The sequence below is a fragment of the Triticum dicoccoides genome, chromosome 3B (genome assembly GCF_002162155.2).
Source record: "Triticum dicoccoides isolate Atlit2015 ecotype Zavitan chromosome 3B, WEW_v2.0, whole genome shotgun sequence".
Lineage (NCBI taxonomy): Eukaryota > Viridiplantae > Streptophyta > Magnoliopsida > Poales > Poaceae > Triticum > Triticum dicoccoides.
Genome location: NC_041385.1, coordinates 407,327,090 through 407,344,091, shown reverse-complemented (window position 1 = coordinate 407,344,091; position 17,002 = coordinate 407,327,090). Strand labels below are relative to the sequence as shown.

The following is a 17,002-nucleotide window of genomic DNA, read 5'->3' as shown; positions in this document are numbered from 1 at the left end:
TTTCTAGGGTTTATGTGTGATACACGCTCTGTTTCTGCAAAGCTAGGCACCCAACCGAACCACCTATTAGTGCAATTTCTTTTTCACGGAAAAGGTAATAACCTATTCGGTCCTCGTTGTAAGTTGCCACCGTTGGTTACGTTCACGCATCATTCGGGTTGACACTTGACAGAACCAGATAACAAGTGGGGGGACAAGCAGCTTCTAGATGAAAAACACGTTACACGTACTCTTTACTGATTTTTTGTTTGTGACAACTCCAAGACGTGTCATCGTGGTTGCTTTTGAAGTAAATACACCACAGTGCAAAACATCACGTCTTCACTTCTGATTCTCATCTATGTACACCTACAATCTATCCAAGAAAAACTAACAATGGAGATCCTTTCGAGTTGCTGTCAACTGGAAATATCTACCGTCTTCTTTATTCCGCTCATCCAGTGGGTTGATGTACAGTACCGGCTCCTGCTGTGTGCATCGCTACAGCGCTCGACGGTTCCTGTGAATGGCTCTCCCAGTCTCTGCAATTCAGTGTCTTCACGCCGGTGATCCTTGTAACCAGGATCGTACACCCACGGACGCATGAACTGCGGTGCAGATCGCGCGGGTGCTTAGCAGCCCGAGAAAGCCGTCTGGCTGAAGCATGCCGAGCTGCCGAACCCCTGAGGCCGTACCCGGGAGGGGGGTCGACGCTGCTGCTGCGCTCCGCCGCTGGGTGCGCTGAACCGCGTCGACGAACCGGTGCTGGTGAAGAAGCTGCTTGGTGGTGGCGGTTGGGGGGAGCTGAAATCTTGCATCATCCCGTCGAGCATGGATTGGAGTTCCCCCAGGGAATACACGGGCTCCTGCACCAAGTCAAGCGGGGGTTGTCAGTGATGGTTTCAGGCATGCAGCAGAACCAGTTTCCCAGGACATTCGGTTTTGATCTACATGGATTTACCAAACTGTGGGAACAAGAAATATGCTGGCGGTGCCATGCAACCCAATCTTCTTACAAAAATATCACGGTTAGTTGTAGATTCTTCACGATTGTCATGATTGTTCTAGAATCCTGACGTATTTTTTGTTACCATAGTGACATCATTTCCCCTCAAGTTTATCTTCAGTCAAAAGGACATAAGAGAACCGATTTACAGTTCAGACATGCCAAACTGAAAGAAAGTAGCCGAGTCGGGGTTCAAACTCTAAAATCTCCACACTACAAGGAGCGAACCAAAGTGTGGCATGCATGATGAACATTAGTTACTAGTTAGTAATACGTACCTCTCTACCAACGGTGGCCATGAGCGAGAGCATCTCCTGAAGGAAATCATGGAAGCCCTGACAATGCAACACCGGAAACTCCGAGTTAATTAACGGCCATGGTGAATACGATACGAGCAGTCGTAGCTCATTAGGAGAAGCAAACTCATGAATTAATTACCTCGACCTCTTGTTGGCTGTCGTCGAGGGGGTCGTACATCCCGGCGTCATAGAGCTCCCTCCGCTTCTGATCCGACAACACTGCACGAGACCGACATTTCAAACGTTAACAAAAGCACCCAATGCACACCTATATGGAACATGTATAGAAATAATAAGAGAATCGGGCGGCACGGCAAGTACCCTGGTATGCCTCGTGTATCTTCTGGAACTTTCCCTTGGCTTCCTCCGCGATCGCCGGATCCACACGGCCATTGGCAATCTTATCCGGGTGCCACCTCTGCGCCATTACGGATCATCAGAAGATAAACGTCAAACTCTGCTTCTCCCGCTCAAACCGGAAGAATTCAGAGGAGACACGACCGAAGCACCCGTTAAAGAGACTGCTACTCTACTCACCATGGCGAGGCGGTGGTAAGCGGCCCGTATCTCGGCGGCGGACGCGCCTGGGTGGACGCCGAGCACGGCGTAGTAGGAGGACTGGTGGTACTGCGATGGCGGCTGCATCCTCTCGTCTTCACTGCCTCGATCAAGCTATTACAATCTCGCGATCTCACGCTGGGGCGTTAGGGAGTTCCTGCTACTGGTGCTTCGATGGTGACCTGAGACGGGGAGAGACAGCGAGGCGTCGGAAAGGAGGGGCGGGCGCGCGGCGTATATAAAGGCGCTGGGCTGGGTGCGGGAAAAGGAAAATATCTGGTGGCCGCGGCCGTGGCGCGCGCGGGAGGTGGTAGGAGAGGAAAGGAGAAGATGATAGGCGAAGCATTGCGAAGTTTGAAGCCAGGTTGGGCTTGGGCGCCCCGCCCAGCGCGGGAAAATATCTTGCGTCCTGAAGGTTCTGGAGCGGCCGACCGTCGCCACCTCATGCGGACGGAGCCAAGATATTTTCTGCTGCCTCCACTTTCTGTGGCTGCCGGTGGCGGTGGCCCCACATCGACATACCGGCCTATGTCCGGCCTGATTTTGATCTTGGTGGGACCCGCGTGTGCATGTGCGTCCCTGGAACTTTCTTCTGAGCTGCGCAGCTCAATGTTTCGTGCAAACACGACTGCTCTGACAGCAACACGATATTTCCTTATGGTTACTTCTTCGTGACAGGCTAAATATCAGAATACTGCTTCAGACGAAATTCTTCCGTCTCCCTTTCTACATTTGTGTGATGTGTATTGATGCATGGGAAGAGACAGCCTTTGATCTTGTTTGGGACCGTGGTTTTGCTCTGTGTTGTTGGGATTCAATCATCTCAGTTATCTACTCTCCCGTTTCTAAATATATGTCTTGAGATTTTAATATAGCCTACATACGGAGCAAAATGAGTAAATCTGCATTCTAAAATATATCTATATACATTTGTATGTATTAATTTATATTAAAATCTCTAAAAAACACTTATATTTAAAAACGAAGGGAGTATGACATTGTGTTGACTTTCTCCACACTCCCCTCTGAACTTGCAATGGATATCTTGGTATTGGGCAGCTGGAGCATTTGGATGCAAAGGAATAATTTGTTTTTCCTAACATCAGACCAAGTGTGCTTTTCTAGAAAATTTTGTTCAAGAAAGACCTATAGATCATGAGCCATAAAATGTTTGAAAAGTACTTCCTTCGTCCCAAAATAAGTGTCTCAACCTAAGTACAATTTAGCACTAAAGTTAATACAAAGTTGAGACACTTATTTTACGACGGAGGGAGTACAGCCCAATTCTGCACTGCTGGATCGGAAGTCACCTTCAAGTCTAGTTGGTTTATATCTTTGATGATTATGTTGCCTAAAACATGAATTGGCTCAAAGCTGAGCTCCGGCTCCTTTTCTTTTGCTTCTTTTGTTTCCTTTCTTTTCTTTTTGACTTGTATATATCTGATATGCTTTTCTTTGATATATGAAAATTTATCGTAGAAAGATTGTTCTACGGCGTATGGCGAGTGCTAAAAAAACACAATATTTCACTTCGGAGATAAACATATACGAGATAATTAGCTATCTCCACCGAGTTATTACAACTCGTTAATTTTAGATCACTACTTGTTAATTTTGGGCTTGGGCGCCCTGCCCGGCGCGGGAGAATATCTCGCGTCGTGAAGGTTCTTGAGCGGCCGACCATAGCCACCTCATGCTTCCTAGTTCCTCGCATGGAGGCGGGGCCAAGATATTTTCTGTTGCCTCGAGTTTCTGTGGTTGCAGGTGGCGGTGGCCCCACATCGACATACCAGCCTATGTCCGGCGTGATTTTGATCCGGTGGGACCCGCGGGCGCATTGTGTCTCTAGGTTTTTTTGAGTTGGACAACTCAATGTTTTGTGCAAACATAACTGCTCTGACACCAACACGATATTTCCTTCTGGTTACTTCTTTGTGACATGCCAAATATCAGAAACCTGCTTGAGACGAATTTTTTTCTTCACGGATACACATAGCAGCGTATCATTGTTTTCCGGGACGTAGCAGCATATCATTGCATTGATAGGGGATGAAGAGAGTACAGGGTAGCACCACAACCACATACACAAGAATGGGGAGGCCATGGCGCCGGAATGAGCAGAAGACAAGGGGGTTGCTCAGCCCTCAAAACTAAAAGTTCAGGTTACAGGAGGGATACATGTGTTCATTCCAAGAGCGAGCTTCATCTTTGATTTCCACAATAAGAGAGGAAGATGATGGTGTGATTTTGTCGAAGATGACAGCGTTCCGATGCCGCCAAAGGGATCAAGCCGTGAGCGAGGCGACGATGGCCAGCCCGCGTCGCCCCGATGCCGGCATATCTAGAAGAGCCGAGTTGAGCCAGTTGAAGAAGCTTACAGAACCATTCGATCAGCGGACCAACATCGGTTTAGGGAGGCGAGCCAGATGAAAAATTGCACCGTAGTCGGGGCACCAGTCTGCCAGGCTAGATGCCAGAACTCCGAGGCAATGGAGCCATGAAATAGTGCGTTGTAGCATGAGGAAGCCAAGTAGATACAATTGTCGATCCAGTGCCAGCGTATCAAGTCGGACCGAGGGGAGAGCACAACGTGCTGGAGACGACGCCAGAGCTCCATGTATTCCACTGTAGCGACCGGCCCCAACGCGCCCTGGATGTCAGCGATCCAACGACGATCAGCAAGTTCCTGGGCAACTATGCGAGAGCGTCTAACTCTGCAGGTCACGAGAGTCACCAGGGAGGGAGCAGTGGCGGTGATAAATCTTCCGTCAAGCCATGGGTTGACCCAGAAATGACAGGAGGTGCCATTGCCAATCGTCCAGATCGTGGATGCTAGGAAGAACTGGAGTACTGCTACTTCTTGAGCTTGCTTTGTTTTTCCCTTGAAGAGGAAAGAGTGATGCAACAAAGTAGAGATAAGTATTTCCCTCAGTTTGAGAACCAAGGTATCAATCCAGTAGGAGAAGAACGCACAAATCACTAATACCTACACAAACAATCAAACACTTGCACCCAACGCGATAAAGGGGTTGTCAATCCCTTCACGGTCACTTGCAAAAGTGAAATCTGATAGAGATAGATAAACAAAAGATAAAATACTTTTGGGTTTTTTTGTTTATAGATCTGAAAGTAAAAGATTGCAAAATAGTAGATCAGAAACAAATATGACGGAAAATAGAAGATCGAAACTAATATGATGGAAAGTAGACCCGGGGGCCATATGTTTCACTAGAGGCTTCTCTCAAGAAGGCAAATAATACGGTGGGTGAACAAATTACTGTTGAGCGATTGATAGAAAAGCGCAAAGTTATGACGATATCCAAGGCAATGATTATGCAATATAGGCATCATGTCCGTGTCAAGTAGACCTAAACGATTCTGCATCTACTACTATTACTCCACACATCGACCGACTCATGCCTGCATCTAGAGTATTAAGTTCATAAAGAACAGAGTAATGCATTAAGTAAGATGACATGATGTAGAGGGATTAACTCAAGCAATATGATGAAAACCCTATCTTTTTATCCTCGATGGCAACAATGCTATACATGCCTCGCTACCCCTACTTTATCACTAGGTGAGGACACCGCAAGATTGAACCCAAAGCTAAGCACCTCTCCCGTTGCAAGAAAAACCAATCTAGTTGGCCAAACCAAATCAATAATTCGAAGAGAAATATAAAGATACCAAATCATGTATATAAGAATTCATAGGAGATTCAAATAATATTCATAGATAAGCTGATCATAAATCCACAATTCATCGGATCTCGACAAACACACAACAAAAGAAGATTACATTAGATAGATCTCCAAGAACATCGAGTAGAACATGGTATTGAGAATCAAAGAGAGAGAAGAAGCCTGATGTCGCTTGAAGCTACGTCGATTTTTTTCCAAAGAGGAAGGGATGATGCAGCACAACGGCGGTAGGTATTTCCCTCAGATATGAAACCAAGGTTATCGAAGGAGAACCAAGCAGCACAACGTAAACAGCCCCTGCACACAAATAACAACACCTCGCAACCCGACGTGTTAAAGGGGTTATCAATCCCTTTCGGGGTATGGCGCCTCAAGATAGGCAAAGGACGTGAGGTAAATTGTAGTAGATTGATAGATCAAACGCCAAATAAAATAAATAAGGATAAATTGCAGCAAGGTATTTATGTATTTTTGGTTTATTAGATCTGAAAATAAATGCAAGGAAAAAGTAGATCGCAAAGCAAATATGTGAGAAAGAAGACCCGGTGGCCGTAGGTTTCACTAGTGGCTTCTCTCGAGAAAGATATCAAACGGTGGGTAAACAAATTACTGTTGGGCAATTGATAGAACTTCAAATAATTATGACGATGAAGAATCACTCCAAAGTTCCTATCTAGCGGAGAACATAAGACATAATTGTTTGTAGGGTACGAAACCACCTCAAAGCTATTCTTTCCGTTCAATCTATTCAAGAGTTCGTACTAAAATAACACAAAGCTATTTTTTCCGTTCGGTCTATCCTAGAGTTTGTACTAGAATAACACCAAAGCAAATTCATATATATAATACTCAATCCACACAAAAAACTATAAAGAGTGCCCCAAGATTTCTACCGGAGAAACAAAGACAAGAATGTGCATCAACCCCTATGCATAGATTCCCCCAATGTCACGGAATCCGCGAGTTGAGTGCCAAAACATATATCAAGTGAATCAATACGGTACCCCATTGTCACCACGGGTATTCAATTGCAAGACATATATCAAGTGTTCTCAAATCATAGAAGTATTCAATCCAATAACAACGGAAACTCAAAGGGAAAACTCAATTCATCACATAAACTCGAAGTTCATCGGATCCCAACTAACACACCGCAAAAAGAGTTACATCATATGGATCTCCAAGAGACCATTGTATTGATAATCAAGAGAGAGATAGAGAGAGAGAGAGAGAGAGAGAGAGAGAGAGAGAGAGAGAAAGCCATCTAGCTACTAACTACGGACCCGAAGGTCTACAAAGAACTACTCGCGCATCATTGGAGAGGCACCAATGGAAGTGGTGAACCCCTCCGTGATTGTGTCTAGATTGGATCTGGTGGTTCTGGACTCTGCGGCGGTTGGATGAATATTTTATCGACTCTCCTAGGGTTTTTGGAATATTGGGGTATTTATAAAGCAAAGAGTCGGTCTAGGGGGCACCCGAGGTGGGAACAACCCACCTGGGCGCGCATGGGCCTCCTGGCGTGCCCAGGTGGGTTGTCCCCTCCTCAGGACCCCCCAGGTGCAACCAGGGCCCATTGTGTTCCTTCTGGTCCATAAAAAATCATCGTAAGTTGGCGTGGCATTTGGACCCCTTCTGATATTGATTTCCGGCGATGTAAAAAACATGCAAAAAACAGCAACTGGCACTTGGCACTATGTCAATAGGTTAGTACCAAAAAATTATATAAAAGGACTATATAATGGTTATAAAACATCCAAGATTGATAATAAAATAGCACGGAATAGTAAAAAATTATAGATACGTTGGAGACGTATCAAAGCCATCTAGCTACTAGCTATGGACGTGTAGGTCTGTGGTGGACTACTCACGCTTCATCAGAAGGGCAATAGAGTTGATGTAGATGCCATTCGTGATCGAATCCCCCTCTGGCAGGATACCGAAAAAGGTCGCTAGATGGGATCTCACGGGAACAGAAGGTTGCGGCGGTGGAAAAGTGTTTTTGTGGATGCTTCTGGTGGTTTGGGAATATTTGCAAATATACAGGAGGAAGATCTTGGTCAGGGGGTCACCAAGGGGCCCACAAGGTAGGGGGTGACGATACCATAGACCTAGGGTAGGGTCATAGGCCTGACCTATACGCCCCACCCAAGGTCACTACCCTAGAAGCAAAGACATTCAAAGCACAACAGGGAGTATCAACTGAAGCCATCAAGTGCAATCCACTCGACCGGTCACCTCACTCGGATACCCCCTCCATTTTCACTCGACCAAGACGAAGACATTCGACCATACAAGAAACCACTCGGAGTACAGAAGACCTAGAGTCACTCAGGATGACAACGGTCAGGCGTCAACTCCGTGGTCTTAAAGATCATTAAATACACTTTATAGCTGGCGTTATCAGTAATGCCCTATCTTTATGTACATTGAACCCCTGTAACAGAGGTGGGTTGGGGTCCTGGCGCACTCTATATAAGCCACCCCCTCCTTTGGGACAAGGGTTCGCACCCCTTGTAACACACACCCATATTTCAGTCGACCGCCTCAGGGCACCGAGACGTAGGGCTTTTACCTCCTCTGAGAGGGGCTTGAACTCGTAAACTCGTTTGTACAACCTCGCCGTAGCTAGGGCCTCGCCTCCTCATACGTACCCCCTATTCTTACTGTCGGACTTAGTACCATGACAGTTGGCGCGCACCGTGGGGCAAAGCGTCTTAGCGACTTCCGGCGAGGTTGCGTTTTCTCCGATCTTCATCAACATGGTTTCCGGCGGCAGTTTGGTCATGGGCCGCGAGTTCCGACTCGGCGCTCTCACTTTCGTCGCCGACGACTCTGCCTGGCTCCAGGAAGCCCCCCTCGACATCGAGGCTCTCCCGGTCCGTGGTTCGTCGCACTTTTGTGCGAGTGCCTGCGATGTCCTCCTTCGGCAGCCATCGACCCCGTACCGGTCGGTCCTCGCGTCGCCTTCTCACTCCGCTAGATGCCACCGCAAGCGATCTAGTCGGTCGCGGCTCCAGCGTTGGGTGAAGAATGCGGTGGCTCGTCAGACGGTCACCCCCCAAGTCGCGGCAATCGAGCCCGACGAATTTCACTGCGGTCCAGTCGACTGACTTTGCAGACACGTTTTCTGAGAGTGGGAGCTGTGACCCCGCGGCAGAAGTCCTTATGGTCGACTCCCGTCGCAGTCCACCTGGTTTTCGTCGCATCGGTGGCAACGGTGGCGGTGATGGCCTGTCATTCGGTCACGAGGAGTATCAGCCCCAACCTCTCAACTCGCAGCAGAGGGAGGAGCTGCACCACTGCAACGTGGAGGCCCTCCAGACCCCCATCGTAGGGGAAACCGCTGAGGCTCGGGCCTTGGAGGTAGTGCGCCTAGCCACGCTGGCTGAGCATACTCATTTGGAGAATCTCCAACATTATCTCGACGAGCATGCCCATCGACTGATCCCCGAGTCCAGTCGACGTCCACGATAGTTGTTTCCGCCTGAACCTCAGGTATTCCGCACACCGATCCAGAATCTTGCAGCTGTTGCACGAATAGCGGAGTCCATTCAACCATCCTGTTTAGAGGCTGGAAGAGGCTTGGAACAGATCAGAACGCTGCTCCGAGCAGCAGCAGAGCTGAACTCTGCCGCCTCCCAGTCGCGGAACAGGATCCATGACAGATCAGTAATGGCAGATACCGTTCAGTCGGCACAGAGTCCTGGGTTGCCTTTGCGACGTGAAGATCATGATCACCATCGAGATCGGCACCTGGGGAGAGCTCATGAAGAGTTCGACCGGGAGTACGCCCGTGACAACCACCGTCGAGTGCCTTCGCCTCTTTCGAGAGACGGGTCGTACGCGCCCCGGCGGTATGACGACAGGCGCCCGTATGGTAATGACCTCCGAGTTCCAGTCGACCCAAGAGAGCCTGGCATCGACGCAAGGTCAGTCCTTGTTCAGGGTTTGGTTGACTAGAACAAAGCATACAGAGAGGGCCTGGATAGAGACAGGCCCAGTGGAAGCAGGGTCCACGTTTTTGGCCCTGAGTGTTTCGGAAGAGCCATCAGAGCTGCCGAGATCCCTCACAACTTCAGATTGGCGACTAGCATCAGTAAGTTCACAGGAGAATCGAAGCCCGACACTTGTCTTGAGGACTACCGAGTGGCTGTGAACATCGGTGGCGGCAGCGATGAGGTGGCCATGAACCACCTCCCTCTGATACTTGAAGGTTCTTCCAGAGCTTGGCTGAATCAGTTGGCCCCTGGAAGAATTTTTAGTTGGGACGAGTTGGCCCGAGTGTTTACCAAAACATTTGAGGGCACCTGCAAGAGACCTGCTGGTTTGTCAGAGTTGCAGCATTGCGTGCAGAAACAAAATGACTTTGAGAGATTATATCCAGAGATGGATCACTCTGCATCACACATTGGAGAATATATCGGATCACCAAGCAGTCTGTGCCTTTAAGGAAGGCGTTCACTACAGGGAGCTCAATATGAAGTTCGGTTAGACTGGAGACATGTCTCTGGCTCGGATGATGGAGATTGCCACTAAGTACGCTAACAACGAAGAAGAGGACCAACTCCGGAGCGGCAAGAACAGACCAGTCACCCAGGACATCGCAGGAGGAATCTAGTCGAAAGCAGAAGCAAAAGACTGAGGCAGCAGGCCCTGCCGAAGCAGCAGTTCTGAACCAAGGAAAGTTAAAGGGGAAGCCTAAAGGGCCATGGATCGCTAAAAAAGTGAAGGATCAAGCACGAAATGATGTGATGGATTTTCCATGTCATATACACACCAAAAAAGATGAGGAGAGGAATCTGATTCTCCCCAAGCATACCACTCGACAGTGTCGACTCCTGATCCAGAGCTTCCGAGAAAGTGTGACGCCCGGACAATTAGGCTACAGTAATCTCACGTTAATGATGCCACGTCACCTCAGTTACTGGTGTTAATCTCGCGTTAGTTCAAACCGATTCAGATTCCAATTTAAAATAAAGGCAAACATCAAAAGTTTTCAAACGTTAAAACTAAAATGTTCAAAATGCGACAAATAAATCCTAAGTCATTATGGTGGAGGAACCACATTTTTGTAAAAGGATTAAATGCGATAAAATGATTCAAACAGTAGCAAAAACAACTATTTAAATGCCTTTGGTATTTTATAAAATACTAAACTATTTTATATGGGGCCAAAACTTTTTACAGTAGTGGATTGTTCTGAAACGTTATTTTAGAAGCTACCGTCATATTTTACTAAACTAAATTTAATATGTAACTAAAATAAAATAGAAAAGAAAAATAACAAAAAGCAAAACTAAAACAAACAAAAAATAAGAAGAAGAAAAAGACCAAACCCTCCCCCGGGGCCAACTGGCCCAACTGGCCACTGGGCTAGCCAGGCCGGCCCACCTACTCGCCTACTGAGGCTCCCCTCCCACCGAACCCTAATCCCACCCCCACGTTTCCCACGACCCCCTCTCCCTCTCGCTCGATCTGGATCGAGCGTGACGCCCGCCCCCGACGCGTCCCCGGCGCCATCGCACTCGCCCCCGACGCCGTCGCCCGGTGCCGCCCCGGCCCCGTCGCCGGACCTCACCGAACGCCTCATCCTCGTCGGCCCCTCTCGGCCTCCTTCTTCTCCGCCCGCGCCGCCATCGTCTGCTACCTCCTCTTCGACCACGAGCGTGAGCTCGGGACCCCTACCTCGCCGGATCGACCTCGTCCCCCTTCTCTGCCCTGCTGGTCATCACCATTGATCTGCTACTCCGGCACCTCCCCGAGCCCACTGCCGTTGCCCTACGACCTCCGGTGAGGCCCCGGCCTCTCCTTCTCTCCCCCTGCTCCTGGCCGTGCCGAAGTGCGCGCGCGCGCCCGCACCCTGCGATGCTGCTGCTTGCTACGACTGCTGCCGAGCCCCGCTGCTCGCCGTCCCCGCACCCCGCCGCCTTAGCCTCCTGTCCGCGTCGTCGGCGCCTAGCCACGCCGGCCGAGGTCGTCGCCATCCCCGCCTCCCAGCACCCCGGCCACCCACTGGCCGCCGGCGGCCCTCTCGTGCAACCCCGCATCGATGCCAAGCCGCGCCCCCCTGCGCCCGCTCGGGTGCCCAGCCGGGTTCCACCCGTTAACCCGGGGCCCGAAGCCCAGCGCTCACACCCGTATGCCCACTCGCCCGTTAAGGTCCCCTCTGGGTCAATGACTAGTGGGGCCCACGCCCCTGGAACGATTTTTATTAAATAAAAGAAGTTAATAAAATAAATAAATAAATTATTATTAATTAATTAACTAAGTTAATTAATTCTGCATAGCTAAGCTAATTAAAATTAGTTAACCTAATCAATGTAATTAAGCTAATCAACATGTTTAGTTAATCCAAGTCAATGACATATGGGACCCACGTGTCAGCTTGACCCAGTCAACACCTCTGTTGACTGATGATGTCATGTTGACATCATGCTGATGCAGTTATTCCATTTTAGAATTAAATTAGTAATAATAATAATTTATAAATTGAATGAAATCTTTAAAAAAATTAATATAAAATAATCCATAGCTCGGTTGAAAATACTTTGTACATGAAAGTTGCTCACAACGATGATACGAATCCGGTTACGCAGCCCGTTCGCCCGCCACACATCCCTAGCATAGCAAACACGTAACTTTCCCCCTCCGGTTCATTAGTCTGAAAACGCAAAACACCAGGGATATTTTCCCGGATGTTTTCCCCCTTCGCTGGTATCACCTACTACCGCGTTAGGGCACGCCTAGCACCGCGTATTGCCATGTTACGCTTTGTATTGTTTTGATTGCTCTATTATTTATTTGTGTTCCCCTCCGTTACTTCTTTCCGGTAGACCTCGAGACCGCCGCCGATACCCCGTGATCGACTACATCAACGACGACCCCTCCTTCTTGCCAGAGCAACCAGGCAAGCCCCCCCCCTTGATCACCGGATATCACCTATTCTTCCTTCTACTGCTTGCATTAGAGTAGTGTAGCATGTTACTGTTTCGATTAATCCTATTCTGTTGCATAGCCTGTCATTGTTGCTACATCTGTTGATACCTTACCTGCAATCCTAAATGCTTAGTATAGGATGCTAGTTTACCATTAGTGGCCCTACATTCTTGTCAGTCTGCCATGCTATACTATCGGGCCGTGATCACTCGGGAGGTGATCACGGGTATATATTGTACATACATATACTGCAGAGATAACTAAAGTCGGGTCAGCTTGTTGAGTACCCGCAAGCGATTCCGATGTGGGGGCTGGAAGCACAGGTGCCTCCATCCCGGTAGAGGTGGGCCTGGGTTCCCGACAGCCCCCGACTGTTACTTTGTGGCGGAGCGACAGGGCAGGTTGAGACCACCTAGGCGAGAGGTGGGCTTGGCCCTGGTCGGCGTCCGCGGTTACTTCATAATAACATGCTTAACGAGATCTTGGTATTTGATCTGAGTCTGGCCACTGGCCTATACGCACTAAACAACTACGCGGGAAAGATATGGGCACTCGACGTCGTGGTATCAGCCGAAGCCTTCATGACGTCAGCGACGGAGCGGTGCGCGCCAGATTGGACCGCGTAACGTGACTTCCTTTGTAATGGAGGTTGCTAGTTCTGCTTCCGGACGCCCTCGCAACGTGCAGGTGTGCAATGGGCGATGGGCCCAGACCCCTGCACGCATAGGAGTTAGACCGGCCTGCTGACCTCTCTGTTGTGCCTAGGTGGGGCTGCGACGTGTTGATCTTCCGAGGCGGGGCATGACCCAGGAAAGTGTGTCCGGCCAAATGGGATCGAGCGTGTTGGGTTATGTGGTGCACCCCTACAGGGAAGTTTATCTATTCGAATAGTCGTGTCCCTCGGTAAAAAGACGACCCGGAGTTGTACCTTGACCTTATGACAACTAGAACCGGATACTTAATAAAACACACCCAGACAAGTTCCACAGACAACCCGATGATCGCTTTTCCATAGGGAGACGAGGGGAGGATCGCCGGGTAGGGTTATGTTATGCGATGCTACTTGGAGGACTTCAATCTACTCTCTTCTACATGCTGCAAGACAGAGGCTGCCAGAAGCGTAGTCTTCGATAGGACTAGCTATCCCCCTCTTATTCTGGCATTCTGCAGTTCAGTCCACCAATATTGCCTCTTTACACATATACCCATATGCATATGTAGTGTAGCTCCTTGCTTGCGAGTACTTTGGCTGAGTACTCACAGTTGCTTTTCTCCCTCTTTCCCCCCTTTCCTTTCTACCTGGTTGTCGCAACCAGATGCTGGAGCCCAGGAGCCAGACGCCACCGTCGACGACGACTCCTACTACACCGGAGGTGCCTACTGCTACATGTAGGCCGCTGACGATGACCATGAGTAGTTTAGGAGGATCCCAGACAGGAGGCCTGCGCCTCTTTCGATCTGTATCCCAGTTTGTGCTAGCCATCTTATGGCAAACTTGTTTAACTTATGTCTGTACTCAGATATTGTTGCTTCCGCTGACTCGTCTATGATCGAGCCCTTGTATTCGATCCCTCGAGGCCCCTGACTTGTATTATGATGCTTGTATGACTTATTTTATTTTTAGAGTTGTGTTGTGATATCTTCCCGTGAGTCCCTGATCTTGATTGTACATGTTTGCGTGTATGATTAGTGTACGATTGAATCGGGGGCGTCATAAGTTGGTATCAGAGCCGACTGCCTGTAGGAATCCCCCTACCAAACTCCTTGGCCGAAGTTGAGTCTAGTCATTGCAAAACTTTTACTAACATGGCTATGTGTCTTACGGACCCACTTTGCCATTGGGTGGTATTAGGATCTTTTATTCCTTGACCTATACTCTGGGACTCTAATCTCTCCTCTATGCGGGTTAAATGATTTTGCTAAAAAGACTAACTTTAGGTTCTCGAAAATACTTTCTCCCGGAGAGCCCCTCCCTCCAGATGATCGCTTGCTGCACCAGAAGATTTCAAAGATACTCTTCGAGGTTTTTCCGAGACCCTTGTGCCCATCGAGTTTACAATCCCCTACCACCGATATACCCTTATGGATAACTACCTACAATTGTCGTTCATACCTTCATCCTCAGTTGCTCTTGTTATTACAAGATGCCTTAAATTGCTCTCCGTTGTTCCGAAAATCCTTTGAGCTTACTCTCTTGCAGTTCTTGCTACATGAATACACCCTACGGATAATTTCTCGCACTTACCGAGTATCCGCTCATCCCCAGTTAATTCGTGTATTTCACAAAAATCTTCGAAAGACCATTCGATCTTCCAAAAATCCTGAGCAGCCTATTGCTCTTGATATTCTTGCTTGCTTGCATTATGGTTAATCGAATAAGTCTCGTAATCTTATTGGCATCCCTTGTCATTATCATTGTGAGTCCGTTGATGCAATTTGTTGCGAATGCTCGCAATCCTCAATCAGATCTTAAAATTCATCCTTCTGGCTCAGACATCATTTTAAACATGAGCTTGTTCTCGACCAATCTATTTGCCGTCAATTGTACCCTTAGGTCTATTGAACTTATCCACCCTTGATCAGAGCATCCTCTTCTGATCCCTCGATTTGGAAATCATAATTCCTTTGATATCTAAACATCAAATCATTCAGATGTTCTATAATCTGATGCCCTTGCATTCTTTCTTCAACTGGTTGTGTGCCGATGCTCACATTAGCTCTGCTATCGACCGTCAGATCCTTTGTTGGATTTTATCCAACAACGTCCTTCATATTCAATAACCTTGTGAGCCTTCCCTCGGATACATAATGCCTTTGGTAAATTGTATCCTCTGCTTTCTTAACCATGCGCTGCTTTCAAGTGGGTGGTATTTACTATTGAAGCTTGTGGTATGTTTCCATGTACCTTGATGGGTTGAACCTATGCCTTCCTTAAAATGTGTGAAATCGAAAGTTTTCATGAGTCATACTCTTCTGGTGCTTCGCCAGATATAATTTCAGCACTACAACTTCTTCGAAAATGAGAAGTGAATGAAAGGTTATGCATTGGAGAAGTGGGAGTCAACCTTGAACTTTGTGATCATGCCCATGGACACGATGTAGATCGTATCATTAAAACTTCTCTTCAAATAAATATTCCCTTGGTATAAGTTTATCTTATATCTGGGATCTGGCATTTTGCAATCGTGGTTCTGGCCATGTTCTCCTTTTAAATACCATTTCTCGAACAAGTTGAAGTACTTGTCTTCTGTAGATCATTGCACCTGTCCAACCTTTACTTTTATCTACTGCATAACTTCTTATGGGTTCTTCATCAACTGTTATTTCTCACCGATTCTAATTGTCCTGGGTTCTGGGTTGTAGTCACTCGGGAACACCAATAAGTGAATCGATCCCGCACTCCAATTATATAACTCTAAGTAAATTTCATTGCTTACAAGTTTAATAATCCTTCAAGTCAGTCCTAGCCTGATCAACTATATAATTATTGTGCTAAATTTTAGTTGTGCTACCTGGTCCTTCTTCTCGGAGCAAAATTTTCGACGATGAGCTAACCTTACGTCGATCTTCCTTGTCGTATCATTTCGCCTTGAACAGCAAGCTTGATTTCGAGTTTGTGACATACCCTTGGTTCCAATAACTTTTCGGTTCATCATTCCTTTGACTTGTTGTTGCCGATTGATTACATCTTCATGAAATCTATCGACAAATGTGTCGTGATCATCATCAGCATTTGAGCTCTTCCAGGATATCAATCGAATTCTTGATGAGAAATACCATCCTTGCCCCTTGATGATTTGTATTATCATAGACGACATCATTGCCTCCCCTCCGACACAAACTTGATCTATGTTATGGAGCTCCTTGCTATCCAACTTATGTTATGTTCCACCTTGGGTTATTATCATCTTTGTAGCAAGGATGTTGTGAGAATTGCTCCACCTGTTAAATAATTCTTGGTATTATGATACTTCACACCATCACCATTCTTTTTTGGTCCCCGCGTTGATTCTAACAGGGACACCAACAAGTGAACGGTACTACTTGGATTCTATACTTCTAGCAACCCTATTGCTTTAAAGTTAATGGTCAATAGTTTCATTCTAAGTCTATTGCTTATTGAATCATCATTCAAACATTGATCATGCTACCTAAGCCCATATTTCGGGTGCACTTTTCTACCAATGTTTAACTGTGTATGTTTTCCTCGAGCATACATCATTAAGTCATTTGATCTAGCTAATGTTATCTCCTTGTTCACATAGTTGTGGAAATCCATCCTTTTGGAAATCTCAATGGATTGTCGCTGAGTCAATCAGTCACCTCCTCACCTCTCCTTGATTTAATGGTGAACCCCTGTTAGGAACTCGCTTCCATAGTTCATTTCCCGAGAATCATATAATGTCGTCTCATCAATTGTGTTGCACCTCTTCTTCTCAGGCATCCTGAGTTTAAGGTGTCCTGACACCATTCAGATTTGAAGCTTGTCAGATATGATGGTTGGAACATTTTCCAAG

General features: G+C 47.4%; 1 protein-coding gene across 1 annotated transcript; it reads right to left on the bottom strand.

The window, feature by feature from the left end:
* Nucleotides 1-209: 209 nt before the first annotated feature.
* Nucleotides 210-2,112, bottom strand: LOC119276227 (dnaJ homolog subfamily B member 7-like). Its single transcript, XM_037557248.1, has 5 exons — nt 1,822-2,112; nt 1,606-1,702; nt 1,424-1,503; nt 1,264-1,320; nt 210-845 (listed from the first exon to the last, which is right to left on the bottom strand). The coding sequence occupies exons 1-5, from the start codon at nt 1,927-1,929 to the stop codon at nt 612-614; spliced, it is 576 nt and encodes a 191-aa protein (XP_037413145.1). The 5' UTR covers nt 1,930-2,112; the 3' UTR covers nt 210-611.
* Nucleotides 2,113-17,002: the final 14,890 nt, after the last annotated feature.

Excerpts from the sequence above, each read along its gene's own strand:
- LOC119276227 (XM_037557248.1), bottom strand. The coding sequence starts at position 1,929 with ATGCAGCCGCCATCGCAGTACCACCAGTCCTCCTACTACGCCGTGCTC. Across the intron at positions 1,703-1,821 it reads CTTACCACCGCCTCGCCATG|AGGTGGCACCCGGATAAGAT; the intron begins GTGAGTAGAGTA and ends GTAATGGCGCAG. Across the intron at positions 1,504-1,605 it reads GATACACGAGGCATACCAGG|TGTTGTCGGATCAGAAGCGG; the intron begins GTACTTGCCGTG and ends GGTCTCGTGCAG.